A 13,467-nucleotide genomic window follows, 5' to 3' on the forward strand; every position below is an offset into this window, starting at 1 on the left:
CTCTGCGTGACTGAAAAGTGCGTAATGAATGAATGTACTGAAAGAATGAATGAGGTGTTTAAACACTGCTTCTTCTTTAAAAAGGGGGAGGAGACCGAAAGAAACTCTGGGTTTACCAAAAAAAACCTGCTCCCGACCAGGTTAGGTTCACAGAGTAAGTTACCGTGGTAACTGACTCTGAGTATAAGTTCTCTTTCAGAAACGGGCTTGACTTACTCTGCTTTCTCGGGTTTGACATAGGCCACCTCCCATTCTGAAACGGAAAACCCAGAGTTTACCTCATTTCAGGGTTAACATACTCAGAGTTTTCACTTAACCTCCTTTCTGAAACAGGCCCCAGGTGTGTCTCGTTAATTAGTCTCATTAGTTCCTCTGTTTGATGTCTATTTTAGCCTTTAAAGGGATAGTTCACCCAAAAATGAAAATGCTGTCATCATTTACTCTTCCTCAAGTTGTTCCAAACCTGTATGACTTTCTTTCTTCGGCTGAACACAAAAGAAGATATTTTAAAGAAAGTCGGTAACCAAACGACTGATGGTCCCCATTGACTTCCATAGTGGGAAAAAATATATACTATGGAAGTCAATGGGGACCAGCAACTGTTTAATTACCAACCTTCTTTAAAATATCTTCTTTTGTGTTCAGCAGAAGAAAGAAAGTCATACAGGTTTGGAACCACTTGAGGAAGAGTAAATGATGACAGCATTTTCATTTTTGGGTGAACTATCCCTTTAAGCCTTTTTGTTTCTTCCAGTTCTTTGTCAGTTCTATGTTGTTTTGTTCCTGGGGCCTATCATGAAGCCGGCCTATCATGTTTCAGTTTAGTTTGCACCAACCCTGGGTTTTAGGCACCATGAAAGTGGTTTGGCTTTTAGCAGTGTTCATCGCCATAGTAACTTACGCTCACCGGCTAACCTGGTCATTATTTAAAAAAGAAAGTGCAACTATCACATATTTTATAGGGAAACAAATATTTTGCGGATGATATAAAAGATGATATTCCCAAATACATGATTGAGAAAGGGACTAAATATCTTTCTGAATATCAAAATTTTATAATCACTATGCAATGAAAATGTATTTACTCTACTTTGATTTTGTGACAGGGTGGACATGTTTTTTGGTTTGCCCGTACATTGTCTGCTTGAAGTTAATTTATAAAAAGTGCTGGAGCTCGACCAACATGCATTTCTAACAAACTATGGTCTCCTCAATACAACAAATATGAAGTTAAATGGAAAATCTCAGCTTTTTATTTGGGAAATTGTGAAGTCTCAAAGGCACTCTATGGTGATATTGAGTCCTCTAATGGTGCATTACATTTATAATGCATGATGTTGGAACACATGTAAAAGGCACACTGATGGACTGTGGTAGCTGAGGCTCTTTTAAGAAGACAGGATGTGGTTAAAAAGTAAAAGGATGCTACTTCTACGAATAGTAAGAACAATCAGAAAGATTAGGGTGTATTCACATTGTTTTTCCTTCTCCTACCCTTTCTGAGTAATAGTAATGAGTAATCTTAATATGTAATGCATCCGGCAATGCATTCCACGCCCCCAGCGCACACACACACACACACACACACACAATATAATGCTATAAAGCCCTATGAAATCACATTACTATCGATTTCGCTCATTTGAGCCCTGCCCACAATGTTAGATGTTTCTCTCAATCTCAAATAACTGATATACAAGGATTATTCATCCAAAGCGCAAATATATTCAAGTAACAATGTTCAAAGGTAAGAACTTTAGAATTATTTTCTTCAACCTGTTGAATCTGTGAAAATTCTGAACAGAAAAACTGTCTATGAAAACAGCTCAACTAGATACCAGTTTTCTGTGTATCAACAGATGACTTTGATGTTGTCCTCTTTAATTATTGTTAAGTTAGTTGTGTCATTTATGTTTTTAAAGACAAAATAATAAATATTACAAAAGTTTGTTTTTATTGTCTTGCACAGAGAGCCATTTACATATTGAAATGATTATCGCTGTCCTCCTGTTCCTGGGTAAGAGCCACATAGAAGATCTACATCTCACTCTTTAAATAGTGCAAATGTATCAGATACATTTTAAAAATGTTCACATCAATACAAAAAAATCAAGGGTGAAATTTTGCAACAAGTTTTCTGAAATGTTCTCTAAATTTATATGCGATATGCTTGCTTGAAATAGTTTTGGTGTGAACCTTTTGCAGCATATAGGCCAGCAAGTTTACTGTCCTTAATGTGATTTGATAAAAGTCTTCAAGATCAAGTTTTTTAAATCACCCATTGTCTCTATACACTTACATATTGTTTGTCATTCTTTTTGTTTTCTTTTTTTTTTCCATTTCTGGATAATTTTCCTTTAAAGGAATTATTATTTTGCTTTCCAGAGATAACAATTTACTTCAAATCTACTTATGTAATACCTTAGTATAAGTACATAAGATTTATTTATTTATAGTTTATTTTCTGTATTTTCTTTCTCAGCTGTCTATTCTGAAAAGAAAATAGATTATGGAACACTCTCAGCATGTGTCTACAAAAACCGAAGCCTAAAGGTTGAATGTTTTTACCCACCTTGTGACGACAACACACCCTTTAACTGCGACTTGTATGAAGTTGAAGAAAACACAAGAATGCTAATTGGCAGCTCAAACCAGTCAATGGTAAACGGCAAAGTTTCATACTTAAATGCTTCATCTGGAAAATGTCTACTCATTATCAACGATCATGCCACCATTTACAATAACAAGACCAAGATTTACACATGCTATCTGTCACGAAGAAAAAGTGAAGAAAAGAAGAACCTGACTGTACAACACAATAAGAAAAGAAAAGGTTAGTGTCAGTGTAAAGGAAATGTGAAAGATACAGATGACCTTATCATTAATTTCCCTAAAAATGAATGAGGTTGGGGGAAACACTAAATTTGGAAACATGGGCATTCTGTGATAAACAGAATGCTTTATTCTTTCTAAATTGTTAACCTGCAGTTAAAAAGCAGGTTTGAACACTTCATAACACTTGCTAAAGATGATTATTTATGCAAATGTAGGTAATGAAATGTGCTATATTTGTTGTTGTTTTTTAATCAGTGCATTATCCTACACCCTTTAACAGATTAAGCCTTCTTTTTACTTTCAGAGCCCAAGGTCTGTCCCTCAGGTGGACCATTCCTACATGTCTCAAGACTGCTGTGGTCAATGGCATTTCTTTTCTTCCAAGAAACGTACTTGTAAAAAATCAAACGTTTTTCCCCACTCAAAACCTATACTCAAAACAAGAGTGGAGTGTGCATAGGAAACATTGTGGAAACCATTAAATAGGAGATTATACTTAAACGTATTAGGAACACGCAACCACTGAAGGTGTTTATCTGTTTAATAACAAGTCCTCACGGGTTTTACCTTTTATACCTACACTTAATGTTGTCACATGTTTTCTTTTAACAGTCAACTTATTTTCGGATCATCAATTATCAAAATGACCCACTTTTCCCCATTAATTCTGTTAAAGTCCTCATGAAATCAAAATTTACCCTATATACTTTGTTAGCACACATTACTGGTCTAACCAATTAATCCTTGCATGTTAATACACAGATATATAGCCTATATATATATATATATATATATTTTTTTTTTTTTTGTCGTGGTAATATTTAATCAAAATCCGAAAAGTTACTTCCGATCTGGAATGGCGTTCCTTTTCCTTTTGACGACTTGGGTTGAAAACACTTAACCACACAAATTAAAATTCTGAAAATTTACTCACCCTCAAGTTGTTCCAAACCTGTATGAATTTATTTCTTCTGATGAACACAAAATATATTTTGAAGAATATGGGTAACCAAACGGGGGGGGGGGGGGGGGGGGGGGGCATCTTTAACATCTTTTAAAGATGTCAGGTAAAAAGCAATTAAGCATCCTCTCATTCACCCTAAGAGGAAAGCCCCCTAAAAAGGCCAGATACTTTGTATTTGGTATATGAGCAATTATTAATAACTGTTTTTGTTGTTGTTATTAATAATTGCTCATATACCAAATACAAAGTATCTGGCCTTTTTAGGGGGCTTTCCTCTTAGGGTGAATGAGAGGATGGATGCTTAATTGCTTTTTACCTGACATCTTTAAAAGAAAGATTAATGCATCCATGGCTAGGATATAATTATAAAAGACATGATTTTAAAAGTGACCAATAACATCGACTATGCAATACACTTTAATTTATTTAGTGCTAATAAAATTATTAAGCCTATTTGGATAGAGAGATGTTTATAATGTGACAATATGTCAGTCATCGTGTGATAACAAAAATATGACTAGGCCTAGACTACTTGTTCTGAGCTCGTGTTGTCAGTGAACAGGCTGTAAAACTGTTGGCTAAGTTACAGACACTCATGAAAAACTGATGCTAAATGCGTGACACTTGAGAGCCCTGGACTTGCATAGTATTTCCCCCATACTATTGAAGTCATTTAGCCTGGCAAGCCAGACCTACATCAAGATGTTAGGTCTGGCAACTCACCATTGGCAGGGCTCAATCCGAGGGGCGGGATAAACGGTTGTCTCTCAAAATCCCTCTGCACGCAATAGGATAGCGCTACAACCAATCAGAGCAACAAAGAAGGCTAGTTGGTATATTAAACTTTTGCCCATAGACAGTATATAAACTGGACACAGCGACCCCATTGGATTCAACGGAGCCAAGTGAAGTCAATTAGAAGCTTTCACTTCCTGGGGGTCGAGCGTACTGCGCAGTCTCAAACTGAGCTTGACGACGTAGATGTGACGTGAGTAACCCGTCTGTCTTCTAGTAGCTGTGCCAAGAGAAATCTGAATCATTCCCTTCCGAAACTTGCAGAGACAGAAAGTGTGAGTAGGAGCTGTCCATGAGCTAGGAGCAGGAGAAACTTTTAGTAGGTATTCTGATTAATTACTTTGTCATTTTGCCTCCATGTCCCCCCGATTGCCCGCAAGCTTCTCCTCCTGTCCATACAGTAATTTCCTACTGTGCGACAGAGAGTCGCATGGTTATGATGCAATCGTTAGCCTATTTTTACAAAAACTGCTTCTACGGGGCCATAACGTAAGATACAAGGTAATGGAGCCTTTTATACATTGTCGTGTTTCTTTAGAAATAAATAATGGACAAATGGAGTCTTTAAACGCCTCAGATGTAAAGTTATTCGCTGTCAAAGTGACGCCAAAATGAATGGGAGTCAATGGGATGCTAACAGCAGGTGGGGGTCCGCTAGCCAATGGCGGCGCCCGGGGGTGGTACGGAAATCGAGCGCTCAATTACTCCCCTGCTTTTGCCGTATCCAGTCGGCAAAACTCCGAACACATCTTCCTTTTTTAAAAATGACTTCAGTGCCGTTCTTTGCTCTTTTCTCAAAGAAAAGCTGAACTTCAAATCCTCCAGAGTTGTGGCCAAAGCCGATTCGAAAGACCGCTGTTCGCCAGCAGCAGCAGCCATTCTTTGTTTTCAAGTAGCAGGGAACCGTCGCAACTCTGTCGTCATTATGTTAAGCCTTCCCCGCCTACTCTATACACGATGTGATTGGCCTGACCTGAGTTTGGTTTTTCCAGCTCGAAAGTCAACGGAGAGTTGCTAGACTACCCTGGCTGCAAAATAAATTTTGCTGCCGCTAGGGTGCGTCTAGATTTCTTGGCTAGAAGTCACTGTCAAAATATTTTATTTTGTGTTCAGCAGAAGGAAGCAGAAATTCATTACAGCTTGATTGAAAATGGCACACAATAAAAACATATTCTGCTCACAAGTGATATTTACCTTGATTTTTCTTTCTCTTCATGTTTCACATCAATCACTGACACTTTTGTCTCCTTGATAACCAAGTAGGCTATGCTAACGTTTAAATTTAACTCTATTATGGGCAGAATTGTTTGCTGTAATGAAAATAATTTTGTTTAAATATATGTGCACACAATAAATACTGAAATCGACTGATTGTTTAACTCTGTTTATTTTATCATAGTTTTAAAATGTAATAATTCATATTTTTAGGAATATTTATTTATCAATATTTTTACGGATTGTCATATTGTAAGATTTAACGTAAAATAATAAAACTATACATGCATGACATTTTTTAAGCAGTAAATTATAAGTGTATGTCTTGTGGATAAAACAATTGGCGTTGTGCATAGCTCAGTAGCCTGGTTTAGCCTCATTCACATCCCATTTCCAAAGGGGCGTCACCAATGGACGTCGCTCAAATGCCTAGGCGCAATTGGATAGACCTAAAACCAATCAGAGCGATCGTCATCGTGTAAAGCCCGCCTCAACGTTTGTGTTTAGTGCCAAGATTTGGAAAGATTGGAAATGGGCTTGAATGGGCTCTTGGCCAGACTGACTTGCAGAGCAAATCTAAATTTGCCGGAAGTTCGTCTGGGTTTTCCCAGGTTAATAGCTTGGGTTACTTCTCAGAATGGTCTTGTCTCCCGACAAGGGATCGAACCCTTGAATGGAAATTGAGCAATGTATATATGAATAAAAGCCTCAATTAAATATGTCATCATATAAAGTGATCTCTTCAGAAGAAATGACTGATTCTAGACTTTCAATGGATGGACAAAAAAAAGTATAGCCTATATGACAGTAAGCGGTTCTTCCCTGTGGTATTGAAAATCGATACATTTCAAGGTATCATATCAAAGTAGTTTCATAACAAAACTAGTGTAGGGTGCCACTTTTTTTTTTTTTAATTTCAAAGGGTGCCGTGGCTGAAAAAAGGTTGGGAAACACTGCTAGATAGTATCGACGATGATGTCCTGTGTTGAAGCTGATTATGTGCGCATGCGCAAAAACCGAACCGCCCGCCCGGTTGCCCCTCTTGTAAACAAGACGACACGAGAACAGTAAACGGTGAGATGTAAATGAAATCCCATGTTTCTTTTCATTATTTCAATACCAATTTTATGATGGCTATATGTAGATGCAAATTATTTATTCTCGTTCGTGGCTTATTTAAAACATGCTTCGTTATTTGTCTATGCTTTCTAGATAGCTCTGCTAGGAGCTAGCTAGCTATCCTTTTTTAACTGAGTCTATAATGTCCATTGATATGGCTTATAAATCTCTTTGTGTGCAGTTTTTTTTTTGTTAGCCTATTGCCTGCAATATAATATTTATTTTATTATAAAATATTTACCTTGTAATACACAACCAGCGTACTAATGTAAGGAGTGACTCCTGTTGGCCAGTTCTGTTAATAATGGTTATTATCCGTATATATCACAAGTAACTTGGTGCTAACGTTCAAATAGTTGGTTTTCTCTATTGGCTCCACTACAGATTTGATCAGGCAACAAGGAGTAAAGGCACTTTTTCCTGTTACATACTGACTGTGGATATGAAAGGGTTAGTAGCAAGTATTACTGTCACTGATTAGAAATTATCTGAATATGTGCACTATAACTACACTATGATCTAAAATATTGTTTTCAGACAACAGAAAAGTTCTGAACCTGATGTCAATGTTCCAGTCATTGAAGAAGGTATTATCAGATTAAGCAATGCAGTAATGTCAGTTTTTAAAAAATATATTTTGAGAATTGATGTGTGTGGTTTCTTTTCTCAGGGGCAGTTGCTACTGCAGAGGACCCATCGGCAATCACAACTATTCAGTCTGCTTCTACGTTTTCTTCGGAGCAGCCGATTAAATACCTCTTCAAGACAGAGGGAGCTGGGGGGCAGGTAGGGGAGCTGTACCCTCCCTCAGGGCAGGTAGGAGATGGGGAGGAAGGGTTATATTCAAACCTGAGTAAGAACTTAGGCCCAGTTTACACCTGGTAGTGACATTCGTCTCAGTCATCTGATCACAAGTGGTCAGTCAAGAAAGACAGACTCACTTTTGCTCTCAAACATTCCACAGACATGACCTTTTGAGTGCTTTTGGAGAACAATTTTACAAATTTATTTAGTGCTGCTGTCCATGCCAGACAGATGTTAATACCAGGTTTAAACCAACCTAAATTCTTCCCATAGAATGGTCTTTCTGATGCACGATTCAGAAAGATTTAGCTGTGATCTCTCTTTTTCACTTTAGATAGTATGTACAGACGAGTGTAGTTCTGAAAGATTATATTGCGTAACATCATTTTCCATCTTAATTTTCTTTAGGTTACATATCGAGTAATCCAGGTCGCAGATGGACAGCTGGAAGCTCAAACTGATGGTGCAACAGCTGTTAGTGTAGTTACTGGGTTTCCGGCTACAACACAGCCTGTCACACAGGTGGAAAAGCCTTTATTATTTTACCTGAAATAGATCATATAAATAAATCTGATTACAACTAACTTAATTTAAATATGTCTTTCAGGCTGTTTTCTCTCATTCAGAAGGCTTAGATGGAGATGGCACAGAAACCCATTACACGTATTATCCTGCTACTATCTCAGACGCTGCAGCAGGCACAATGGTGACCAGTGTTCAGGCCTCAGATGCTCTGCTTAGTCAGAGTGCTCCTGCAGGTACATCATTAAACCCTTTTCAGTTTTATTATCTGCATGAATAGACAACAATGCAACAGTTCTGTTCTGTTCAGTTCAGTTTTTTATATTTATTTGTTTGTTTTTTTGCTCCTGCTTTAGGTCAGTTGTATGTTATGATGTCTCCGCAGGAGGTCCTTACTGGAGCCAACCAGAGGTCTATTGCACCTCGTACACAACCTTACAATGCGTAATGTTGCCTTTTCCAGCCTCTTAAAAGCACTCAGTCGTTTAATACATTTCTCTTTTCAGTTATTGCTGTTTCGCTATCTTTATTGACCACAGTGACCACACACAATAATAAAAAATATAAATAAATCAAAATAATAAACTCAGTTTATTATTTTAATATCAGTCTAAGCATGCCATTATTCTATTTTATATTAAATGTAAAAAATATAGTGTATTTAATTGAGCTGTTAATAAACGTATGACAGGGTGTTTGCGGGTCTTAAAAATTCTTAATTCGCCCTTACACAAATTAATGGCTTAAAAAGAGCAGACAGTCTTAAATTCACAAAGTCATAGCATTAAATGTTGCATGCATTGCAAAAAATGAATGGGTCTCATTCACTAATAATTGCGTGGATCATTTCGTATTTGTACGCACAGGAGACCTTCTCACGAAAAATCTCTGCCTAATTCACAACACAAGCGTACGCACATGAATTTGTTCTTAATCTCGTTCTAATGTTAGTGAATTTGGAGTATTTTAAATGAGCGGCCGCGTGCATGAGGTTAGTCATTTGCATAAAACACGGGCAAACCATTTCCATGGTTCGTACACAGATGTCACGCACAAATTTGTGCGTACGCATGCTTAGTGAATGAGACTCAATATCTTCCTCAGTATTTTTATCCTGTTTTCCAAACAAATATCGAAACATCTTAAAATCTAAATACATTTACTCAAGATCCAAATGTAAAATGAAGTCTTAAGAATTTTTACAAAATTAAGTTAATGATTAAAGCAAAAACAAATATTCAAAACAAACATTTTCACAGAAAACAAGACTTCATATTTTATGTCTCCAGTAAATGCATCTTGATTTAAGAATCTTTAGACTTTTTCGCTGGAAAAACAACTGGAAGACAAATATACTGAGGAAGAACATCACTTTTTTTTGTAGTGCGATCAGAAGATACAGTAAAAGTTATTTCCATATTCTAGTAGTTGGGAGCAGAGGTATTCAAGCTACTGTGTTTTTATAAAATGAATTAAAAAGTAATGGATATCTGTTGTAAGTTGTATTTCCAATCTTTGAAGTGTTGCTAATACAACTCATTGTTTCTCCCTAGACATTTACATTTTGAATTCATGGATTAGCTTATGGTCCCAAAGAAGAAGAAAAAACAGTTGTAACACACTTTTTCAATATTTGCAGTAAGTCAGAGGGGCCAAGAACTTCTAGAGATGATAAAAGGCGAGCTCAGCACAATGAAGGTAAAGGTTTTCAATTGAAAAATTATTGAAAATGACATGCAGGTTGTTGTGTAATATATTTGTGAGTGATTATTTTCAAACCACTTTACAGTTGAGCGAAGACGCAGAGACAAAATTAACAACTGGATTGTTCAGCTCTCAAAAACAATTCCAGACTGCACCATCGATGCCACTAAAACTGGACAGGTATGTGTTAGTTTTGTGAATATAATTGTGTCAGCAATATCTACTGGATAGGCTGTATGCCGAACGTCACATGAACAAACAGGAAAAGAAGTCTCATTGCATCCGCTTGTCGGAGAAAGTGTTACTGGCAGTACGAACTGACGGCAATATCTATGGACTTTTAAGTTAATCAGCTAACCTAGCTAGTTCTTTTTATTGTTGATGTTTTATTCGATTTAAATATCTCAATGTTAGATAAATAAAAAAACTGCATATGTGATGGACATCGGTTATGCTCATCTTTGATCTTGAGTAAAACGGCTCTTTATTTACGAAAGCACCTACAAAAGACCTGAACACGATGCAACCTGTTTACAGAATATGGAAATGTGTTGCACATAACCCCATTATATCTGCTGTTGTGTGTTACAGAGTAAGGGTGGGATTCTATCAAAGGCCTGCGATTACATTCAGGAGCTGCGACAAAGTAACAGCCGGTTAGGAGATGAAATGAACAGCCTTGACAGGTTGAGGATGGATAACCAACTGTTACGGCAAGAGGTATTTTACTAGTTTGTATCAATTAGGGCTAATTTTAAATCTAGATTAGATTAATCTAATAATTCAGTTGCACTTTAATCATAGTTTTGATCCTAGTTTAAATTTTACAGTGAACCTGAATTATTTTAAACTCAGTTAAATCTCAAAATTAATCACAGGTAAAGGTTTTAAAAACTAATTTGTTATTTAAAATTAATTTGCAAAACCAAGATCAACATTAACATTTTAGGCTTTATCTATCTATATGTTATATGCTATATGATAGATAGATGGATAGATAGATCTATCTATCTATCTATCTATCTATCTATCTATCTATCTATCTATCTATCTATCTATCTATCTATTTATCTATCGGATGAGAACTGAACTGAGCTCAATGTTGACATCACTGTTTTCTGCAGAGATACTTTATAGCTGAATTGAACATCATAATCGATGAACTTTACAAAGTTGCGGAACTGAATCAACACTGAACTGACATCAGCTGAATAATAAGAGTATTGTAGTTTTTAGAGCTGCTTTAAAGCTGAATGGAATTCTTTTTGCATCATTAATCATTATTTTCCTGTTTATTACTGTACAGCTGCTTTGAAACAATCTGTGCTGCATTTCCCTAAAAGCATTGTGAGCCTAAAGCCAGGGACACACCAAGCCATCGGTTTTTGAGCATTGGCCGACTTAGTTTTTTCTGTCTGTTTTGCACCGTTGGCTCTAGTCGGACCATGTCGGTTTTTTTGGTCCGATTCAACATGTAGAATCAGTGTCGGGCCGTCGGTTAGAGAGTGAACTGATTATAGCTGTTCAGTTTACCGAACACAAGAATAAGAGCAAAAGTGATGAAAGCAAGCAAAGTCATGATGGCACAGACAGAAGGCTGTTCTTTTGCTTTACCTTTTTGAATGACGAATATATATCTGCTTAAATAGACAGTTATCTCCTTGACATGCAGACGCAGAACGCGTGTGCTAGTTGACAGTCGCCTGTAGTGTGTGTTCGGTGTCAAATGACGGTGTGTTCAAGCACAGATTTTCTTCCCCAACGTTTTCTTCTTTTTTGGCGTTGGTTTGGTGTGTCCCCACCATAAGTTGATCGTAAACCAATTGCATCAAAGGACTCTATGATCTACTTATGATGCCTATGAGGCTTAAGATGCTTTTGGGAAACGCATCCCTGTATCGTATAAAGCATTATATACAGTAAATAAAGGTGACTTGACTTGGCATGTTTTCCTATCTGTCTTTATCACTTTCTTTATTTCTCTCTTTTGTATTGTTCTCATTGACAGTTTTATTTTGTCTTCTTGTTTTTTAAAGGTGGAAGATTGGAAGTCTAAGAATCTGATTTTGAGGAACCAACTCCGACAGCATGGCATAGTTGCAGCAGCAAGTGCAGATTCCCAGTGAAGAATTCTAAGGAGTTTTGGAAATTTAGAACAAAAACATTTGGTGCTGGAGATGCACATTTCTGCAGTTTTTTAACAACCTTGAACAACGCTTAATGCATGACTTACATAATGCAGTATTCAACCTACTGGTGATCAGTGGTGTGCACTTTAATCGCTTATAGTAAAGTGCACTTTCGGTCGTATTGCGGTGCCCCCTGAAAGGCAATTTCAACCGAGGGGGACCCCCGCCCCCATGCCCCCGGAATGCGATTTCGCCCCTGCCCCAGCAGAGGTCGGTGCACGCCACTGTTGGTGATGATTCTCCATCAGGATCTTGCCTTATGTACATAATTTATTTTTTATTTTTTGCGCCTTCCAGTCCCCATATTTTAATGTAATTTAGCATTCATTTTATGTACCAGGACAGGTCAGGAAAATTTGTTCATTTTGTACTTTTACTTCTAAATTTGTGAAAATTATACATGTCAAATATTTGTTATTAATGCATTTTTCATATTTTTCATACTTTTCAGAAGGTATTTCAATTTAATTTGTTTGAAGAATGAGCATGTACATTAACTGCCTATTAATTGACAATTTACAACACATAGCATCATAGGAGATTTCACTATTCAGAGTGCTGAAATAAATAGACACATTTACCCTACGCCATTTTTGTAGACTCTGGTTTAAGAATGTTTTGTGTTGCAAGACCTCAGTGTATGTTGTTATGTTATGCCTTTTCACTTGTCAAATATTTAGTTTTTAACAGAAATAGACAAAAATATCTGATTCCTGGAGATATTCTTGTCTATTTTTGTTAAATACCAAATATTTGGTATGCAAAAAGGCTCAAGACTTAAAAATCAAGGGTCATGCAGCACTTCAGGCCTTAAAGAACCTGCTTTCAATGTTCTTAGACCTTCCTCTATGACACATGTAGAACTCCACTCCTCGAGGGCTACTTTTCTGCAAAGTTTAGCTCCAACCAGCTCCAAAACACCTGCCCAGAAGTTTCTAATAATCCTGAAGACATTGGTTAGCTGGTTCAGGTGTGTAATTAGGGTTGGAGCTAAACTTTGCAGGACAGCGGCACTCCAGGAACTGAGTTCTATGACCATGGACATTATGGCAAGCCATTTTAACATTTTTTTCTTAAAACTAAAAAGTATATGTTTTTCTAGTCCTTTTTAAAATTAATATTAGGTAATCCAATAGTGACTAATATCATTGTCCATTTTGCTAGTAACCATTAGATTCTTGTACATAATTCCAATGGTGACTGGTGTATTCATACAAATTATGTACTAGTACTAGTACCCATTTTTGATGTCTTAACACACATATATATATATATGAGGAGTTGGAGTAGGGCTGGCAAACTCAGCCCCTGGAGGGCCAC

The 13,467-nt window shown here is 36.8% G+C and overlaps 2 protein-coding genes across 5 annotated transcripts; both read left to right on the forward strand.

The window, feature by feature from the left end:
* The first annotated feature begins 1,631 nt into the window (after nt 1–1,631).
* On the forward strand, nt 1,632–3,818 carry LOC311090499 (uncharacterized protein). Its single transcript, XM_084125797.1, has 4 exons — nt 1,632–1,747; nt 1,970–2,017; nt 2,483–2,833; nt 3,140–3,818. The coding sequence occupies exons 1-4, from the start codon at nt 1,738–1,740 to the stop codon at nt 3,232–3,234; spliced, it is 504 nt and encodes a 167-aa protein (XP_083981923.1). The 5' UTR covers nt 1,632–1,737; the 3' UTR covers nt 3,235–3,818.
* A 2,952-nt stretch (nt 3,819–6,770) lies between these two features.
* On the forward strand, nt 6,771–12,732 carry usf1 (upstream transcription factor 1). 4 transcript variants are annotated; one of them, XM_084125343.1, is made up of 11 exons: nt 6,771–6,883; nt 7,313–7,378; nt 7,466–7,515; nt 7,599–7,744; nt 8,141–8,254; nt 8,340–8,490; nt 8,611–8,698; nt 9,894–9,952; nt 10,044–10,138; nt 10,550–10,678; nt 11,995–12,732. In XM_084125343.1, the coding sequence occupies exons 2-11, from the start codon at nt 7,371–7,373 to the stop codon at nt 12,082–12,084; spliced, it is 930 nt and encodes a 309-aa protein (XP_083981469.1). In that variant the 5' UTR covers nt 6,771–6,883; nt 7,313–7,370; the 3' UTR covers nt 12,085–12,732. The 4 variants fall into 4 exon arrangements, with proteins under 4 accessions (XP_083981469.1, XP_083981471.1, XP_083981470.1 ...); XM_084125345.1 differs by having other exon boundaries at nt 8,611–8,665; XM_084125344.1 differs by having other exon boundaries at nt 7,599–7,714.
* The last annotated feature ends 735 nt before the right edge of the window (nt 12,733–13,467 follow it).

Source organism: Abramis brama (assembly GCF_963993115.1).
Source record: "Abramis brama genome assembly, chromosome: 10".
NCBI lineage: Eukaryota > Metazoa > Chordata > Actinopteri > Cypriniformes > Leuciscidae > Abramis > Abramis brama.